At 35.4% G+C, this 22,316-nt stretch overlaps 1 protein-coding gene across 4 annotated transcripts in view; it reads right to left on the reverse strand.

Annotated features, from left to right (window-relative positions):
- The window catches only part of WWOX (WW domain containing oxidoreductase), a 521,778-nt gene that overhangs the window by 402,708 nt on the left and 96,754 nt on the right, over window positions 1–22,316 (reverse strand). For all 4 annotated transcript variants that reach the window (XM_030471280.1, XM_030471282.1, XM_030471281.1 and 1 more), the window contains exon 6: window positions 5,162–5,250. In XM_030471280.1, coding sequence (XP_030327140.1) covers window positions 5,162–5,250 — 89 coding nt within the window. The remainder of the gene's footprint in view (window positions 1–5,161; window positions 5,251–22,316) is intronic.

The following is a 22,316-nucleotide window of genomic DNA, read 5'->3' on the forward strand; positions in this document are numbered from 1 at the left end:
TCCATATTTCTACACACAGCATAAGTGAACAACCTATTCGCACATGCCAATTCTTGCCACAAAAAAACAAACAAAACAAAACAAAAAAATCCTATTTTAAAGTATAGGAAAATAACTGCAGTGAATACATAATTGTGAATTGCTGCTACCAGTTCAGAAAATTCCAAGTAGTAGCTACTGACAAACACTATTTTCTATCTTTGAAGTAATTCAAGAATTTTCAGGATAATTTCATTTTTTTTCCTTGAACATTGAGAACATTAAACTGATGTTTTACTCTTTGGCTGAAGATAACTTTAATTCAAATCAAGTGGCACTGTGTACCACTCAAAACTAAAGATGCACATAAAATTCCATCTGTAACTTTACTGCTCACTTCTGCCTGCTAACCGTTTTGATCATGGAAGTGTTCTTATGCTGAGGATCAGGAAAATGACATGACACCATGACGGTAAATATTGACAATATTGATAGGTAGCTATTTGTAACTGAAACATTAGTGCTGTCCTCCAATTAAAGTATGCTGAGTTTAGTCAAATATGTGATGATTAAACTGAGAAATACAGACCAAAGTATCACATCCACAAATCCACGTTCCTACACAAATACCAAATCCCACAGACCCTGAACTATCAAACACCGATGCTGGCTATATTTAAACGCTATGTTGCATATAAACACAGGAAGGCAGTCATTTTGTCTATAAAGTGGATTAATACCAACCATAATTCCTCACATTGTGCCCAGTCAATGAAGAGGAGATTCAATTCAGTCTTTTTTAATAGTTCCAAAAGCCTAATATGAAAGATTGGGTGGTCTGCCTCTTCTACCTGCACAAAGATCAGCTAATGCCAATCCATCTTATCTCAGAACATTATTATAAATATATCACTTATTTGATTTTCTATAACAGAGACATTCAATCAACTGTCTGAGCTGGAAACTAGCAGAGAGGAAACACTAGATATAGATAAAAGAGGCAACTTGAACAAATCTAGCTATTTAGGTGCATTGAGACCTCTTTTCCTACTCTCATCCTAACCCTAGCACTGCCTTCACATGGAACGAAGATTGAGGTCTTCACTCCTGGTGGAAATACCCACTGGGGAATGTATATCTAGACAACAAGACAGGAATACTAAGAGACAGCCAGAAATCACAGAGAGGAAGGAGGGGAATAACAATAATCCACAGAAATAACAGCATCACATTGCATTTCAAATTACAAGAGAGGCTAAAAGTAGTCGCTATCACTGTGACACAACAAACTTTCTTTCTCTAAATAATTTGTTCTGTAAGTCCTTCAGCCCCATCTTTCACCAAGTTAGATTTCCATTTTATGTCCTAGTCACATTGTGTTCAGGCTGGGCTACAAGGAAGTAAGAGGTAGATCAAAACTTAAACAGCAATATTGGTTTATTCTGTCTTCTCCCAAAGACAACTTTGGGAGATCAAATGAAATTATCACATTTAGGAATCTTTGTAATTGAGGGCAAGAAAAACTGGAGAGTGCTCTTCTGCTCATAAGGGAAGTTTATGTTCTGCTGTGATCACAGAACTGCAGGATCTAAAATAATCTGTAAAACCCTTCTCCCCCAAAGCTTTACTTGGAACTGCATGGATTAAAAAAAGTCTCAGAAAGAGAAACAGCTGTATTAACTCAAGAGTATCGGTAATGCAAACAAAAAATTATTTCTTTCTGTGAGGATGGAGGATTTTTTAGAATATATTTACAGGAATACAGCTTAATTTACCAGTGTTTATATACTCTGAGCCCAAATTTTATCTGTGGACAAGGCTGCAACACCTAGCAAATCCAAACAGGAATAAAAGATTCCTATCAAATCTCAGAAGCATGATAACTTGAAGATTAATCATCTGATTTTTACTTTCAAACAAGGAAGCCTTCTTAGCTCTGAAGTACTATTCCAATTTATGGTAAACATTTCTTTTCAGAGTAACTCTTTCCTCCTGTTTATTATTTATGTTTTTCTCCATGCTCCCTCCGTGGCATCATTTGTTTTCTGTATGCAACCAGCCCCTGTTAAATTCCTGCTGAGCAGAGGATGACATTTCTTCATTCTTCACGTAGTTTCCATAATCTCTCAGGTTCCCAAGCACATTCAAGAAGATGGGTTTTTTTTTTCTGTCTCTACAACTTACTTGATTAAGGCAGGAGATTTACAATCTCAGCAATTTTTCCTCTGCCCCCTGCAATCCCACCACCACAACCTCCCCCAGCTGCAATAGGGTTTGATGTTTAACTCAATGAAATTTAGGGATCCTTTTTCTGGAGTAGTTCCATTTTAGTTTTTTCATCCTGGAAGACATCTGTGAAACACAGCCCTTGAAGACTCTTTTCCACCAGCTATCAATCAGGGAAGATCAGGCTCCCAGGTTGTGATGTGACTATAAGTACATCCTTATATCTGCTGACAAAAAATAGTACCTAGAGCCATGAAGTACTCCAGAAAAGCAGAATTTAAAAAGACAAGCAAATCTATTCTTTATTTCGTAAATTTTTAGTTATTAGGTCAGCTGTCACCAAGACCAACCAATTCTGTAGAATACCAGAGTTTCCCAGAAAGCAACAGTGGACTGGAGAAATTAAACAGACAATAAAACTATGAAATGTAAGATATTCACCACTGAATAGAAAAGGCCTCTTCACGTAACATTTTGTAAGAAATAAAGATACAAATCTTTATTAAAATGTGTGAGTTCATATAAATTTTCTCCTTCATAATTTAAAATTATCATAGTTGTTTTTTCCCAGAAACCAAGATCTATACAACTCAGAACTCAAATTATAGTTTTGTTTAAGAAAAACAAACACATACTTAATTTGCTTTTCGCACTAGTTTATCGTTAAGAAATCTGTAAGAGATTTTGTAAGAAAGAAAAGTCTGTACTCATAACTTATTTCCCATGCTCATTAACAGGACTTAGAGCTACCTCATGGGAACTGGGGAGAGTGTATCACAGAACGCCGTCTCCTACAGGTGCATGAGATCAGAGATACCAAAGCCTTTTAAGAAAGTTAGGCTACCAGCTGACAGACTTGCCAAAGCATAAACAACAAGACTCAGCCTGTCACCAAAGCCTGTAAGATTTCTTTCAATTGCTCATAAAGCTACTAATGCAAAGGAATCACTGATCTGACAAAAGCCTCTGGATGCTATGGCAAAACAAATAACCGAAGAGACAAAGAACCGAAGACAAACAAAAAACCGAAGAGCAGTTAGTGTACATTAGGGCTGGAAAACACATAGGGCAAGCACTGTAGTAATAAGATGCTACTGCCACATAATTGCTTTTCTGATCATACCCAGACATAGTTAAATCACGGAAAATCAGGGCCAAAAAGCCCTAGTAGGTCTTCCAGTCCGTTCTCCTGCCAGTGCAGATGATTGTAAGGTAACTCTTGTGTATCTGCATCAGATAAAAGATCCACTGCTACAGGCAGTGTGTGGGGTCTGGTTTCCATCCAGACTCAGACTTTAAACAAAATATAACTGGAAATTCATTTTGGTCAAAACCTCACAAGTCTCACAACAGATACAGACCTTAAACTTTCCTATAATGCTTTGAGTAGCCCTGCCGAACACACACACATCTGATCACGCATTTGAGACACAAATATTTGAAGGCAAGGCAGAGGCTACAAATGCAGTCTATTACTAAAAGTTTGCCAAATAAAATGAGAGTGAAACATTTGTAAAACCTGTCCGTCCCTGACAATGTAGCTTAACGGACCTACACTGGTAAATCAATGTATGCCAACAAAAGTAAAAGAGGTCTTACTGATTATGTATCTTTACTGATTCTGTATCTTCTCATTTTCCAAGTTCTCTGGCAAAAATTGATTTGAGTATGTTCACTTCAAAGGATTTACAAACATGCATACCAATTGGACTAGCTAGGATGACCATGATACGATCTACAACACACAAATCATGTTAAGAGCTACATTTGGAAGAAAGGTGGTTTAACTTTTCACTGAACCATATAGTTTTTAAACGAATTTAACATATTAAAGGAATGAAGAAGCTAAATTAAAACACTTACTGTTTGTATATTAGGAAACTGACAGTATTAAAGCAGTGATACTGCAAGGATATGTCTTTATTTCAAGAAAGTTTTAATACATGAAGATGATATATGGTAAGAAAATATTGTTACCAAGGATTTTAGCAGTAAAGGAACTTGTGTTAGAAGTCAGTTCTGACAATTCTTTGAATCTAAAAGATCTGTAAGTACTAAAATGTCATCTGTCTATCCATGTGAGATTCAGCTTTGGCAGCATTTCAAAAATGAAAAAACATGCTTTGTTATATATTTTCCCTATGACAATATATTTTCAAAGCTAAGAGGCCAAATTCTCCTGAGAAGTTCAGTAAGATGTATATGTGTGACATAAATATTCGCAGAAAAAAGCTAAGTTTGAATACTCACAACAACCAATGGGTCAAACTGTGGATAAAAGCACAAAGTGCAGAATTTATTGCCAAGAGTTGGCAATTAAAGATTTCAATTCATTTCTTCGATTTAGAGATTCATTGTTCTGTTCAAGCTAAATTAAACAAGCCATTTGGAAGCTAACCTGATTATTGCCATATAAATTTGTCTATTGTTAAGTGATGTCATTACAAACCCCTCTCCCTCCTTTTTTCTTTTTCCCCCTTTTTTTTTTTTTAATTATAGACTATTCCAGATAGAGGTCTGGAAAATGGAGCTGTCTGGCTCATAGGGCTATTTTTTTAATGCTTTAAAATAAAAAGAGAGAGAGAAAAGGTTTGAAAAGAAAGTAAGACAAGAAGAGCACTAATTGCTCATCCCTGACCTCTTCCAAGCCACTGCAAAACTGATAAAAGTTGCCTGAGCTATTTTTTATGCAGCTCAGCTTTGACCTTTTCCAATAGCCACAGGGGTACCAATGCCCCTTTTAATCCTAGGGCTACATGGAATAATAAGAGATCCGTAATTATTTTTTCAGGATGAAAACAAGTGATCTTTAATTTAAGTTTAAAAAAATTCCTGTGAAAAGATTATTCACTAACTGCAGGTCGGTCCAACCATGGTGAATTCTGCCAACTGTGCTCAGCTGATAGAGACATTAAAATAACAAGAAGTTCTTACGTGTAATTTTCTGAATACTTACATGTTCTTGGATTTGAATGCTTCAGCAAAGTGCTGCACACTCTGAAGAGAAGCAAGGTCTAAGGTCATTGCTTCTACCTTGGCTTTATGCTGGAACAAGAGAAAATGTAAAAAAAAAGATAAATAACAGCAAGTTTAGTTCACAGTATCATGTTACAGTAAATGTGTTATGAAACTTACCCGATTCCCTTGTTTAACATTATAACCCCAAAGTGAATACAAATCATCAAAACGAATGGAGAAGCACAACATTTAGTGCCAAAAGTAGCATTGCAATTTTGTGGTTCTGCTAAAAACATATGCTGTGTAACAAAGCTTTATATAATAAAATGAATCAACACAAAGTAGTGTTAAGGTTAATATGGTATCTTTTTCCTTCCATTTTGCTGGTGAAACTTATGTAATTCATGAAATATAAAGTACAGGAAGCATTAATCTTAATGCATGGTATTCTTTACACAGCATACCAAAACAAAAATATTTAGTAACTACTCTATAAAAACCAGTTAAATTCAAACTTGCACATAGTAATTCCAAACAATCTATTGTTCATAGCACGTGACATAAAAATATAAAATAAGTGTAGAAAACAAGTGATCAGACAACAGTTTTTCACAGAATAAGAGTTTATGAGTGCATATCTTCTAAAGAAATTGCATATGGGCTTAAACCAAACTTTTCCCCTAGAAGAGGACATGCAATCCCACACAATGACCTTGGGCGCCACCAAAACAACTCTTCAAAATTTTCAGCTTTAAGCTTTCTCAGACCTTTTGAAACACACTCCAAATCATAGAACAAAACGAACTAAGTCTATTTTCATTGCAAGCACTGAAGTGAAAGCAAGTCACCACAGAACCCAGAAGACTGTGGTCCAAACCACAGTTCTGAAGGAGCTTTCATTTGACTGCAGCTGTGTGTCTGTACCACCACATCCAACAGTTGTTTAATTGTTCCACAGGCACTGTACTTTCAGACATCTATGATCCTCTGCAAAAATACCAACTGTCATGACATCTAAGTCACATAGACACATAGACCCCTAAGGAATTACGAACATGTTATTTGTGCTCATCTTCACTTTCAGACTCACTGCTGCCCATCACCACATAACCACTCTGGTACATAAAGAAAAGCTGGCAAAAGCCCTGTAGTCTCCCCAGAACTAAACATGTCAACTTCCAACCTACTCTGCTTAGCTTATTCAGCAAAAAAAGAAATTAGAGGGACACTTCATGTAATTCCAGCATACCACCTATACCTACATATAGTGGTCATGGATCAGACTCAACATTAGCACTACTCAAAGAAAGAGTAATAAAAAGAGGGAGCAGATATAGTGGTATTATGCAATCAAAGGCAGCGTTTGAGTGGAGAGGCGATAGGAGCTTTGTTAGCACCATGGTGCAAACAGGGATCTACTGTGATCACAAGGTTATACAATGAGTATTTCTGGAGAAAGAAAAAGGAAGCAGCACACGTATCAGCACAGAAGGAAGCCAAGAAGAGTGCTCCCATTGTCTCCCAAGCTCAAGCAATTCATCTGATCTCCATGTTTCATTACATCTGGTACTTTTCTCCCCACATCTGTTTTCTATTTTGCTAGCATCCATTCTGCCCGCCACAATTACCTTACAGGTTGGGTTTAAACAGAATGTCACTCAAAATCTTTTTGTCCCACTCCAGCCAGACTTATCAGAACAACAAAATAAATACAACTAAAATTTCAAAAGGTTCAGTTTCCATAGGAAGTATCAATTGATGGAGTCTGAAAATGCTAAATCAAACTTAACTTGGTTATGAAGAGTTGGTTTTTTTTGCCGTCACAAGATGCACATCATCCTGGAATTCATTTTGCCCCACTGGGTAAATATTTTCTTCTGTTTGATGGTCAGAGACTTGAGAAAGATGATGCTGCCTTGCATTATGCAACAGACCTCTGTAACAACTTCTCAGTTCAAAGCTGTTTACTTAATAGTGAAGCAGTGTGCATAGCTGCGTTTACACTAGTTCTGCTTTCCTCGGTTGAAACATTCTCTTGGCCCTCCCAAGGGTATAAGGACAAGAAGGCTACAAATATAGGGACATGAGGGGGTCAAAAAAAATAATAATCAAGCAGTTCAACAGACTATACCACAAGCTGCTAGCTACTGTCCTCCTGGGGACACAAATTGAAGCCCCCACAATATTACTCAGGTGAGGCTTCTCCTCTTCATGTCATGTGTTAGGCTGCTACTATTGAGTCCAAGACCAGAAGAGAGGTATCTCTGTATTTCAAGTCCAAACAAAAAAAAAAGAGTATAAGGTCTCCAAAATACTTTCAGAAATAGAAATTAAACAGACTAAGATTGGCCTGGATTTGTGAATTAATATATTGAAAATGTAAAAATCATAAATCTAGAAATCATAAATATATTCTTGAAAATGATTAATGGTTGACTGTTAGACATCAAATGCAAACTATAATCATGTTTCTTCTGCACCAGTTTCATCAATGAGACCACCTTTCTAGTCATACTCCATTTTCTTCAGACAGTGAGATAATTTATTTCAAACAATGTGACACTACTTCACCTTTTCTTTTCTTTTAGCTTTGATACACATACAGATACAGAAAAAGACAAAGAAATTCACAAAACTGTAAGATTCATTAAGAAATTCAGGAAACTATCTAAAATGAACTGAAAAAGGAAAAATGAAGAAGGAAAAAGAAGTAAGGGTTTAGTAATATAATTCATTGAATAGGTCAGCAAAAGCAAATGGCAAAACTTTTTTTTTTTTTTTTTTAACTTTCTCCCTGAATTTTCATTTTAAAAACCTGATGGTAACAGCCTGCATTTCTCTTGGATATACACAAAGTCCATACTGAGCACAGAAACAGCCATTTGCTCTGTTTTCCTGCTTCTGAAGGCACACAAGAAGCCAAGCTCATTTTCTATGAACAGTAGCTGGCAGATCTGTTTCAGATTCTCCCTTTTCAACTGATATTCAAGCACCTCTCACTCCACAGAGGTGTTCTGTAGACCATCAATTCTTTCTATAGTTCGAGAAAGTGAAATGCTAGGCCTTTAGTATCACACCATCTTCATTCCAAAATTTCACTGCAAATTTTCCCATTTGCAATGGGAAATTTTTCAATTTTGCAATTGCAATTTGGAATTGCAAATTTTTAATACTTCAATGTCACAATTTCTTTAAAAAAAACCCGTGAATTAAGCAATATACTTGCAAGGTATGTTCTTAAAAATTCTTGATGTTAGAATAGTTCCAACCAATGACAAGTAGATGCTTTTTTGTTTATTTTCTTACAGTAGCTCAGTATCACCTTTCTTATGTTTTCCATCCTTCCCTATAAGCCTAGGTAGCACATACCACATATTGTTATATTTATAGAAAAAGAAACATGTTTTTTTTAATAAAAAAATAAAACGAAAAAAAAATTTTGCTAAAAGGCACCATAACTGTAATTGTAATCCACAGTCAGAACTGATTGTTAATGGTGTACTGCAAATCCTGATCTAACGTGTCATAATTGTATTATGCTGATGTCTCTCACTATTTTACTTCACATATTTTCAGTACCGAATTATGCCTCAATTTATGTTATGAAATCTTAAACGGGACTTGCCACTTTCCCAAATACAGAACGCAGTCTTAAAACTGCCATCGTACGATCAACATGCTAAGGTAGAAAACTCCAGAATTTTTAAAATTAAATCAACAAAAGATATTAATGGTTCCTTTATTACTTTATTTTCAATAACATAATTTAAGGGGAAACTAAGTAACAGAATGAGTGTGGAGTAATTTAAAGAGCTCACTTCTAAATCAGGATCACTACTAAGTGGCGCTGTTGAGAGCCTATGCAACATGAGCTGATGCCCTTGCTGCAGATTCCCGCGACAAAAGTCCCAATGTGCCCCAAACCACTTTCAGATCTAGACTCAGACCAGCTTCATAAACTGGCCAAAAGGACAACAGACACAAGGGCAGATACCCCTCTGCTGTCTACTGAACTGTATGGAAACAAGGTCAGCTAGAATCAACTGAAACTGTGCTTTTGGGTTAGAGAGTATTTGTGTTTCATGAAGCCCAAAGAGCAGTTCAAGGCTCACAATGCCTAGGCACCAACATCCTGTCTTTGAAGAAACAGCAAAAGTGGATTATCCTCTGGTTCCTAACAAGTCCCCTTTAAACACAACATAATAACATTTTGCAAAGTGCAAAGAAAAAATTTTATCTTGTATTTAATGATTTTATGCCCAGTTCTAAAAGCATTTTATCAGTATTTCCAGGTAACTTTCATTACTCTAAATAACAGCAGAAAACAGTTTGTTCAGTTTTGTATGTAAGCTGCTCCCTACTGGAGCAAAAAAATATTTAAAGTGCTTAAGTTGAATTGCTTATATTTTGCACTCATGTTAGAAAAACGCTTATTGAGCCAGAAACTAACAAGGAAGTGAAAACATCCAAAAAGCAAGCAATTTCACTATATGCAATGTATTCACTTTACAACTTAAAAACTGTTTAAAAATGAACACTGCATGGTAGAGTAGTTTGGCAGTAAACATGATTGTGCATTTGTGTCTTGGTATTGAAGAAGGAGTCTTTTTTCATAGTGAATTTTTCATTCAAATGTAAGTGATGATTTACGTTAAATATAGGTAAAGCATAGCTACATTTTCCTGAAGGATTGCAAGGAAGTGAAGAGCAGTACAATAAGTTGAAGCATAAAAGCTTTCTCTGTCATAATATTTATTATAATGGCATATAAAATAGCTGAAATAAATAATAGATGACTAAAAGTAAATTCATATGATAAAGAATCTTTCAGCAGACACCATTACTTCTGACTGCTCCAGTTTCATACAGAGTTGAAGAGTCTTAATAAATATGCTGTAGCCCCTGTATCTTATGTAAGAACAAGTCATTTTGTAAGGGCCTACTTAGAATGTAACATAGTGGACATTACATAATTTACTGTGTAATTTTAACTCTCAAAAACTACTGTGTATAAATCTTTGATATTTAAAAGTCCTTAACTCAAAACTGAATACATAGCACAACAACAAAAGTATCTGACTTTGAGGGACTGAAAGTATAAGAAATAGGTAAAATGCAGTTTAGTTTGATTAAAAAAAATAATCCTGATGACAACACCTTGGAATGCAGTGTGAGAAACAGAAAACCTTCAGGAAAAAAAGAATTTGACATCAGAGCTGATGAAAAGTCTGTGGAATTATCTTAAAATAGGTAAAGCAAAATAACCAAAACTCAGCATATAATAAGCAATGTCCAAATAAACCCATATTTCCATGTTGTGGACAAAGTAGAAGATGTTTTAGAAGCACATCTGACAATTTGACACATGGCTTATAGCAGTCAATAGCCAGTGCCATGCACTATTTATGGAGGTACATAATAGGGAAAAAGGCTTTCACTCAGGATTAGGACTGCAAGTATTATCGTCCCTAATGTAGGCAAGATTTGGTACTTCATGCAAAACTGTATTTATGTAACACCAGCTTCATCTTGTTGTGTGCTTTGAATGCCATGCAACTACTTCTCATGGAACTGCTTTAAGAGAAATCCAACATATATGCTAGATGCTTTAGTAACATTTCTTTCCGCTACATTTGACATACCTAAATAAAGTTCATTAAAAGACATCATGGTGGAACATTTTTACACTCATTTCCTCTCTACCCCCCAATATCAGCAATTTTTCAAATTTTCACTAACTTTATGCAAGAGAAGGTACACAATGCAAATCAATTTCCTAAATACTAATTATTTTGTTAACCCATTTATGTGATATACAAGGAAAATGGTGGGACTAATAGCGATTCTTTATGAAAATCAGAGATGAAAAGCTTTTTCTTTCTTTCATTACAAATAAAACTTATTTATTAATACTTGGTTTAACTATTTCCCAAACATATTTGTTTTACCTGTATTTTGGTTGTAATTTACTGGTGTAAATTCTTCCTCTACTCATCTTGCCCAATCTGTCAAACATATTTTCATGCTGCATGTGAGCTCTCTCAAAACCAGATTTTGTAAAGTGTGGTTCTTCCTGCTAAAGTAACTAGATCTTCATGTTCTTCAGAAAAATGGAATTCCTGCAAGGGTTGCCTTCATCCAAGTGAAGTGAATAGCACATATATAAAGACCTAACGGGTCAGTATAAGCCTCAAATTGCTAGGATTACTGATCATCCTTGGACCTACATTTTATCATGAAGAATGAAACACAACGATGACAACAACAGCTACTACTATTATTATTTCCTTGCCTCTATCCCTTTTCCAGAACATTTCTGGATGCTTGACAGAGAACAGTGTTTATCTTTTGGGCATCATCTACAACTTAAGAGTGGTAAAAGGCCTCTTCAGAAAAACCTGAAGCCCTCAAGCTGTAATAGGATTGCACTGCAAATGAATGTCTTGGAGTTGCAATGGCAGTTCCCCACACATAACAGTCTCGAATGAACACCTGAACTGCAGATTTAACTGTTCAGTTCAACTGGATTATAAAAGCAACAGAGCAGTCTGGATTCTCTTTCAGCTAAACATTAAATATAAAGGCCACAAATGAGCCACTGAAATTCTGAAGATGAGAGATGCGGAAGACTGATAAATATGACCCAATGTAAAGGAGAACAGTTTCTGAGGATGCCATACACCAACCTGGCATTTGGTCCTCACATTTAAACAAATCACTGTTCATGGCTATATTTCCCCTTCTTCCAAGTACTTAATTTACCTACAATTTAAAATCTACATCACAAACACAACGTGACTGAGTCCCTACGTGCAGTTTGTATGCTTAACTTGGACATGAAAGGTCTTTCTTGGTCATGCACTAGTCATTCTAAATTCCCTAATAATTTAAAAACTGTATATCTTTCTACTAGTAAATGTCTACACATGGAAAGAAATGCAGAATACACTTACTAGTTTCTTTGTTGTTGCTTCATTTTTCATATTTTAGTATCTTTTTTTATAAATCTTCTGTAATAAGTAGCACTACAATAAACTATAATATTATTTCATAATCTTTACATTAGTTGACTCTCAGATCAATATCTCTGTAAATTTGTCCTTTTATATCTTCTTAACATAATTATAAAGGAAAAAAAAAGGAAAAACATCTGCATTTCTTTCTGAAATTAGTATCTTTAGAGAAGTAAACTATGCCATGGTAATCTTAAATCATGCTTTAAAGAAGAGTAAAAGAATTCAGTCTCCTAAGGGCATTTTTAAAATTACTTACTCCTTAACCAGAGAGAACAAAAACACACACACAAAAATTACTATACTATAATTTCAGAGTATTTCGATTTGTAGGCTCCAAATGTCCCTGACGTTTCCTGGATGCACATGGTTCCATTGCAGGCAGTATACATCTGCTTCAGTAACAAGAAATTACATGCATTTTAAAAAAGAAAATAAAAATCTACCATAGGTTTTGGCAACAGGAATTTGTTTAGCTCTTAATGTACATGAACTGTGGGTATTTAATTGGGAGCCTACTTTTAGCAGGATATTTTTCTTTCCCTGGATTTAGACCACTTCTTTCCATCTCCAAACACCCATTCCTGTAAAGCTCATTTGAATTTATCTTGGGGAATCTCAAATAATCCAGGCAATATATTACATGTATGTGGTTTACTATTCTAATAAACATATCTTCTTGTTTACAGAATAATCGAGGGAGCCTGGGAACATGTAACAGACTCTTAGCCATGGAGAGCCTCCTATTCAAATGCTTTCAATTCTTTTCATTCTGCAAGATTTGAAGTGATAGCAGAATACAGTTTCAAAAACAGCAACAAGGCAAACAGCATTGGGATAATTTAGGAGCTACAGACTTGGTTTCCTTTTAAAAACTTTCTCAATTTGAAGGTTTTTTTAAGATTAAATAAACCTAGTTTATGGATTGCTGAGGAATATTGCATATATAGGAGGCAAACTGGGTAATGGATTTGTTGGAAATGGCAGAGGAAAACAGTCTTTCTAAACAGACCAAACCACTAACATCCCTGTTGCAATAGAATATTATTGTTAATTATCCACAAAATTAAAGGCATGTTTTATGTACAGATATGCATACGTTGATGTATAAAACTAATGCAGGAGTTTTTATACATGGAGGAAAAACCAGCATTGCTACTGCAGATGACAAACAAGAGGAGAAAAGCATGATGGTCAAAAGGGCAACAATGTTTAAGTAAATACAAAATGAACCCTTTTTCCCTGTTCTCTCATGATCCATAATCATAAGCTATGTTGTTGCCTGAAAGTGCAGACATGCACTGTGCAGTGCATTAATCCTTCAAACACTAACAGATGCTGGCAGGGATTTAGGCTGGAATGTATTTACAAAGTGACAAATTATGTTCCGTATTATACAGAGAGAGAAAGAGCACCCACAAATAGGCTGATAAATGTCAGCTGCAGTCACGACAAACGGTTTATTTTTATTATACTGTAACCACAAATGTTTTTTGCAGGGAGGCCCAAAGATTTATTTGTTGCAGGAAAAAACAAGATTATATATGACACAAAGTAATAACTGTGAGATCCCTGATGTTCTGGGCAGCTTGCCCTCCTGGAGGGCAGACTGGAAAATGTTGCTTAAAAATGGTATGTTATATGACATAAAATAAATAGTTCATAACTCTGTATTGAAACAACAATAACTAATAATTAAAGACAGTCTTAGGATATGGCTCATACAAGTTAAAAGGAAAGCATACTATTTCCTTTACCGGATGTTGAAAACGATGTTACAATATTAAAATAAATCTTATTAAATTGTTTTAGATTAAAAACAAAGTGCTGTAATTGCTAGATGGAAGCAACATATATTTTAAGTGTGGTCAGAGTGCTATATGAGCAGTAAGTGTAGCACAATTAATTGGCAGAATAGTGACGTCTGCAGGTTTAAAAATGCATTGCAGCTATTCTGAACTATGTCAAAGCTCACCAATAGATTTAAGGTACAGTTCTTTCCCCCATTCTTAATCCTAGGAAAATACAAATATCAATACAGCTAAAAGTCATCACTTCTTTAATAATTAATAATCTCAGGATGCTTCAATGTAAATAGAAACAAATACATGAGACAAAGAAAGAAAGAACTGAATAATTATCTATTCAAGGGATCTTAATTGGCGGTTTACAGTGATAATCTCCTAGCCTTAAACAATATAATATAGATATCTGACGGAATGAGAAAAAATAAACCCATATACAAACTCTCTTTTTTCCACAACTGTTCACATTCCCTAGCTAAGAGATATATTGAAAATGGTCACATTGTTATGTATGTAACCTTAGAAAGAGAAATAAAAGGACTGAACCACATTAGTAAAGATTTCTTGCACAAATAAGGGTTGGCAGGATCAGGTTCTTAATATACACTCAAACATACGCAATATAGACTTGAAGAGAAATATTAAGTCTTTCTGCATGCACGAGAAAACATCGGATGTATCTAAACAGTATTAGAATATGGAAACCTGCCATTATGCCGCCCGGTTTCTGATCACAAAAGGAGGAACTTTTTCTGTACTTTCTTTGTAAAGAAATAAAGATTTTGTGACAAAGAAAATATGAACAAAATAAACACAAAGGCTGGAATTAAATTTTTGTTAAAACATGGCCCATCTCAGGAAACATTTTGTCCAACTTGTAATCAGCAATATAGATATAACACCAAACACATCATTAAAAGCATAAGGTTGTCTAAAAATCTGATATCAAAGTCTAGACCATGTATTTTACAGATGCATAAAGCTGATGGCGTGCAGACACAGACAGGAGGGGTCAGGAGGCCATGTCCCATTGTTCTAGTAATTAAGAAAGTTTAAAATGACTTTAGAGTAAATGTGAATGAAGTCCAAAATCAAGTGTCTTATTTTCAAGCACCATCAACATGAAAAGCTCTAAAATTTTCATTTACTAAATATACACGAATTTTCTGATAAAATTTTTAACTCTAGATAACAAAAGTACTACAGAAAATAATTTTCTTATGCAGCAATATAGTGGGAGAGTTGACAATCATCTATGATTATACTCACTAGAACACTTATTTCCTAAATACAATTTGCCAATGCACAATATAGTGACAAGGATGAAGAGTATGCCTTAAAAATCACATTCTTACAAGCACTTCTACATACAAAACATGGAAGTGCTGCCATTAGAGCAAGGAAAGCAGCAAGAAAAGCAGCAAGAAAAGCACAGCAACCACCTGCTTTTAACTTTATATATTTGCCTGAAGAATAGGTGTACAAGACTGATACAAATGGTTTATAGATGAGAGGGAGAGGGAAGCAAGGGAGAAAAAAACCCATCACCACCACTGCCTTTCCCTTTCATAAAAAAAGAAAAACCGAACACAAAGAACTGAACATGGAGAGAAGCAGCATCCTAACTTTATGAGTAATACTCTCTCTCCTGGACAGAAAGACTTTTTAGATGCCTTCTGCAGGTCTGCACCCACAAGTGTTAATGCCATATCTTAATGTAGTCTTTCAATTATTGAATTGGTTTTAATTTAACAGATATTGTTACATAGCTGAATAACTGGTATATATTCTACCTTAAAATTTTCCTAAGTAGCAGCTTAGGCTTTTCCCCAATTTTAAGGTAAATACTGGCTGTACCCACCTGAACACCTGAAAACATAGCAGCTACTGCATATCTTACCCATATGCCACATGCAAAAATGTAAAACATATTAAAAAAAATTCAAAATGAAAATTTCCAAGCAGATGTTTATAAACAGAAGGTAACGGATAAAAACCCAAACACAATGCTGCATTATGTTACATGATTCACTGATGAACCCATTGAAACTACAGCAAAAAGCCCTTCTGGAAAACTTCCAGAAATTAAAAGGTGCAAACAAGCTGCCTAATACCCTTGCGTAGACTGAATTCTTATGAAGAAAATAAAGTTTATTGTCTGGAAACAGAGAAAGCATGAGGAAAGCACTAAAGCAATGGAGGTGAACAATTAGACAGATGTTCACTTAAGGAAATAAAGAGAACAGAAGAAGCCATCACTGAGGAATTTTACGAGAATACTGACAACTCTGCACCTCATCAAGGGCACTGGTAAAGTTAAAGCCACTGAAGCCATTTCTGCTCAACTCCAGTATAACTGCTGACCTTGCAAAAGTCTGCATTTAGCAAATGTGGCTTAGGAAAATAGCATTATACTTTTCATTCTACTATTTTTTCCCAAACTCCATCTATATACTGTACTGTATATTTCAAGAAAATTAACTTTATTTCCTTGTATAATATTACATATACTCAGAATTTTTTTCCTAATTATACTCAGGTATCAGGAAAACCTACATTTAAAAAGCTTTTATCATTGAAGTAAAATTAAATACTGTCAATTACATCTGATCTTTATAAAAGTGTATACGTGAATAGCTGGAATGGCTTTTGCTTAATATGATTATAAACATTTCTAAAGTAATGTTTCTATATGTTTCTATAATTTCTATAATAATGCATATGGCAATCTGGACATGTTTTAGAATATACAACTTTTGGCATTTAACTGCTGAAAGAATAATGGACAAAAAGCATGCTTTGTTGATAGAGGAAAAAATATGAACATGCATGCAGGCAAAAGGAGAAGGAATGAATAATAAGAGGTAATTTTTTTTTTTTTTAAGCAAGGACAAAAGTCTTACTTTTCTGTGCTTGTACAGGCTGAGGTACAAATGTAATTTGTTCCACTACCATATCTCTATTGTTTAAAATACCATTTCAAAACTCTATTTGGTTTATGATAATACGTCCCTTGCAAATTTTCAGAAAGAAAGTATCCTCCAAATTTCAAGTGCATGACTGACTTCTCCTTTTATCTACTCACGTATTTTCAAAAATTGCTGTCAAAGCACTCAGAAACTGTAGCTCAGTATCACTAACACAACTTTCATCACGTTATTCCATGCATTGGGCTAGTTCCCACAACATTCATCAGTTGTTTCTGAACTATAACTACAAACATGATACACATCACCTCAGTCACATAGCACAGGGTGCACGACTATCAGAAATGAACTCTCCAGTTATCTGTTTGCCAAACAGTTCCCACCAACAGGTCATACTCATTCTGTAATATAATTAGCATCAACTATTTGGGTATCAGGTTGTAGAGATAGGGAGGAAGTACTAATTGAAAGCTATGTCCTAATCTGAATATTACTTGGGCACAAAGGAAAAAATATTCTTATGAAGCGTATTTTTATAAAACACTCCTGGTCTTTAACAGCCCCACACTGCCTTTGTTGAGCACCGGCCACCAGTTCCACCACAAAAAAAGGGACAGCCCATCCATTGCAGACGGTTTTGCAGTGTTTGCAATGCAATCAGTAGTTCACTCAGGTCTGCAGGGGACAGCCTGAATGTTTCCCACACACTAATGTTTGAAAGTTCTCAGTAACTCAGGAGAAATGCACAAGAAAATTTCATCATTCACATTTTAAATAATATAAAAGATGTGGAATGTGATTGATTTCACACTAGAGAGAATTGAAATTACAGTTATGGGATAGGTTTTTTCATGTACAGTAAGGTCAAGTAATAGTAAATAATTAATGAATTATGAAACAAATTTTCTATAAGGCAACACATAAATTCTATGCAATAAGATCTAAAAGTGTAGTTACACCAAAAAGCCGTATAATATATCACAAAATGAAGAAAATGCCTGATGCTAAGGAATAAAGGGGAGGGTGCCATTATATAGGAATAACTATTACTCTTATGGAATATAAATAACATCTTTCCACACATACACATCATTTTCAGAAGTTTTACATCCCGTAATCTAGAAGAAAAACAAAAAGAACAGATTTTCAAAATTTTTTTGCTCTTGCTTTTTATAACATGATCTGTCCCCTTATCTCTCCAGCAGTTAGGGAGGTTCAATGTAGAATATAGTAGAATGATCCAGTGGATCATGGCCTGGACAAAAACACAGGTCTGTTTCTCTGATCTTATTGCTGATTTAGATAAAATCTATGGATTGCTGATCCATATTCCCACTCTACCAGGATAAATTTCACATTATTCAGTGCTCAAGCTGTCTCTTAGAACTTAGTAGAGTGCACAAAATAATATTGTAGTGGTCACGGTTAGACCTCTACATCACTGACATACAATTAATAACATGAATGCTAGGTGAGAAGTCAAAATGGGAACCCTAAAACCCTCCAAAAAGTATTTTTTGCCTTGATACCATAAAATCAGTTGGAGATTTCTGGACTAGTAGATGGGAAATTTGCTTCTTCATCTGCACAAAATTCTGTTCTGACTATGATAATAATGTTCTGACTTGCAAGACCATGAAATAATGGATTATCTTATACATAAAAAAAAAAAAATAAAAAAAGGTTTTGCTTATAGATTAAAATATTCTGGATTTCAGATTCAACTATGGCAAAATATTACATACAGAAATGGACAAAGGCAGGGGGGAAAATAATCAATTTTTCAGGAATATATTTCTCACTTCTCACTCACTGCTTAGAGTCGTTCAGTCACTTGAAATTGTCCCAGGGGCTAATAAATGAGAAAATAATAAATTTGGTAAAGTTGAGGCCAAATTTATGTATCAAATGCAGTCAATTTATCACATCTATTTTATAAAGAGTCCCGACTAAAAGCCTTGAAATAAATGCAAGTCAGATGTTAGGTCTCCAACAGCAACTGTCTCACCCTGTAACATATTTGGTTTGGGTCACAGTAACTGCAGATCAGGAGAGAGCCAATGACTCTGTGTACAGCCAAAATAGAGAATAAGTTTTCAGATAATTTACAAACACCATAATTTGCATAGCTATAGATTTAAGTAAATATCCTGTAGTAGTATATAGAAGCAGCTTGAACCCAGTCCTACCAAAATACATGCATTTACATTTAGACTTGACTACTGATCCATGAACACCCCATGGCAACAGTGTGTGTTCTCCTACCAGACTATTTTTCTCATATACGTGTAGCTTGAAAAGCCCATGACCGCTGTCAGTTTCTACTTTTAACTGTGTGGCTGACAAAGCTAAGTGAAAATAGCCTTTTTCTCCCCTCCCACAAAGCCAATTGGCATAATTTTTGAGTCTTTTTTTTTCCTTTCACTTCGTTCTGTCTTCTCCAAATGAAACAGCAAATTTGACCAGTTGAAGAACACTGAATTGCACAAGGTAGAGCACTTTCAGGCATGACTCATGACTCACTAAGTCCAATGTGAAAGGATATGCCAAGATGATAAGGCAGAGAAGTTTATATTTATAGGACTTTGATTAATCAGGCAATTTTAGGAGGACAGAGAGAAGTAAAAGGAAAATGAAAAGGCTCCAAAAGTACTGAATTTTGTTTAAAAAAATCAAAAGCCGCCCCATAATCAACTAGGTCCATGTATTATTTAATAAATGAAATTATCCAGCAATGAAAAATGCCATCAATAAAGTAGATGAGGCAATGACATATGTCAGCCAAGTATTTAGATGCCTTTCAGCGCTTGTAAGCATTTGGTTTCAATTTAGTTTTTCAAATGCTTCCTGCTACGGTGCTGGACCTCTCTTCTGAGAACTCCATAAAGAGCTGTACAGTAATTTCCTAAAGGTGTTAAATTTTAACTTACTTTCCTTGTTCCTGAAGAATAGGATGACTATATACCTAAAGTTCCATCAAGTAACTGCCAGCACTGTAAAAGCACACGGTACCATTACAGATCTGGCTCATAATTTCCTGAGCTCAATCCAGTAACTTAGCAAGTTTAAGCAAGTACCTATTTGCATTTTTAAGGGTAAACACCTTGGCATACCTGACCCCTGTATACTTTTGAAAGGTTTATTAGCATACTCAGTTCCCATTACAATTGACAGCAAAGTGCACTGAGTATTTCATTTTTCCTTCAAAAATCTTTTTTTTTTTGTGGTTAAAAAGTTAAATTATTTGCTTTCAATAGGTAAATATATTTAAGATTTAAATATTGTATCAAGGGTGGCAGAAGGATGAGAGCCAAAGTGAAGGCCTGAATTGAATCCTTTTCAGCAGATCATTTTTCCATTTCAGTTTGCTGATGTTTGTTTCCAAGCTACGTGATGTCATTCTGAAGGTGCCACAAGCTGCAGGCCCCTGTGCTGACCAGACCACATGAAATCACATTAATTTGGGCTCCAAAGCTAGAAATGTTAATTCATCATCCTGTCAAAATAATGACATTCATTCATAAATACCATCCAATCTCCTCCACACCTGGCTGACTCTTCTGTGCAGCCTAGTAAAACACACTAATTACACACTTTCTCTGCCTGTCCTCTGGACAGCGCACCTCACTGTATTTGAAAAGAGTAATGATACAGAACTACAAATGGGGCAAACACCCTTAAACTTGACAGAACAGGCAGGCCACAGAAGACAGGCATGTCAGGTGCCATAGTTAGTCCATTAGATGCCAAATACATCTCTGAGCACCTTATATTAAGACTATTCCACAAAGCCTTTTAGCTATCTTGCCCATGCAAAATTAATTTAAATTTCTTGGGCTGTTGATGATCTCAGAGCATTTAGCTTGTACCCATGGCCCTCATCAAAGTTGCAGTGCCAAACTATGATCGGCGCCTGTACACTCTCACTCAGGCACATGAAAAAAGACACAAGAAAGATTTCCTTTCCAAATCCCTGTGTGGTAACTAACCTACTTCAGCTGTGCTCTCAAACTTCCTGTTTTAGCAAAGCCTAGAACATTCCAAGTAAACAGCATAATCTTTTCTTTCTCCAGGTGAGTGACTACTTAGACATTTTAGGAAAAGGAATAGAGAAGGTTCTTCAGATACAATTACCTTCTGCTCTGAACATTCACCTCAAACTGGGGGTGCTAAGTTCTTTTAAGCACAAAAAAAAGAGGGATACAGATCTCCCATTAAGCATTATGATTAAAACCAGGAGGAGGTATAACCACATTCTCTCCCAGAACATCTCAATACAGCAGGCAATATCTAAGAGCATTCACCAACCAGGGCTCAGATAAACAAAACACACCTAACATGCAGCTGAGTAAGCTTTATGTATCTAGAAATATTGGGACTAATTGAATTCTAAAGATGGGCAAAGCAAAGGATGTGAGATACCATGGACACTTACTTGCAAAAGTTTATGTTCTTCAGAATTTTAGGTTCTTCCAGAGATTAAAGAAAGATTTTTGAGGATCCACATTCTGAATGCAGCGCCTGATGAAGCAGTAATGCAAAATCTAGGTCAAAGTATTTTAAGCTGGACTAGTCCTAAGCACTGAGGCCAGCCTCTTGCTGTAGCATTTTTTCATAAACATGTGAATTCTGTTGAACTAACTAAGGGCATAAAAACTTACTACTCCGTGTGCCAGCCTGCCATGCATTCTGTGGGCTGTAGAAACTGCCACCTCTGTCCAAACTGACAGACAGCCTGACCTACTAAGCCCAGGTTTTAGATAACACTCAAGTACTCTTTCTTCTTATCTGGTTAATTTTATTTGCTTTCTAACCTGTAAAAGACCTCTTCTCTTCTGTTACCACCTTTGCTGTGTCTTGGTTTGCAACTGGGCAGTTGCAATCAGGCAGTAACAAGGCTGAAATGACCCATCTGCAGCCAAGCCGCTCATTAAGCAGAATCCTGAATTTTAAAGCATTAAATTCAGACTTACAAAACAATTTCTCAAGGTTACATGGCAGATCACAGACAGAACCTAACCAGAGTCACCCAGGCCTCACAATAGAAGGTAAAATCTCCATGGCATCAACTTCATCAATGTCCCTCTTACTAAGGTATAGAAAAAAAGAAAATTTAAAACCGACCTTTAAGAAATATTCTTGTTATGCTTTTTAAACATTGTGTGATAAGGAGGAAATGTTTTTCTGAATGAGTATACTGTACCTTTAATGGTTCGTTTGTAGTTCAGAATAAAATCTGAACTATTTGTTGTTCATTGTTGTTATATTCTGTTCCAAGGTTCATAATTTGAAAATTGACTTTGGGGACTTTTTGCTTGGTCTATTAAAATGATTCATGTTGCATTCAACATAAATTGTGCATACACAGAGGAGGTTTAGCACGCGTATTCACAGTATAATAACTAAAG

This window comes from Strigops habroptila, chromosome Z, assembly GCF_004027225.2.
Source record: "Strigops habroptila isolate Jane chromosome Z, bStrHab1.2.pri, whole genome shotgun sequence".
NCBI classification, from domain to species: domain Eukaryota; kingdom Metazoa; phylum Chordata; class Aves; order Psittaciformes; family Psittacidae; genus Strigops; species Strigops habroptila.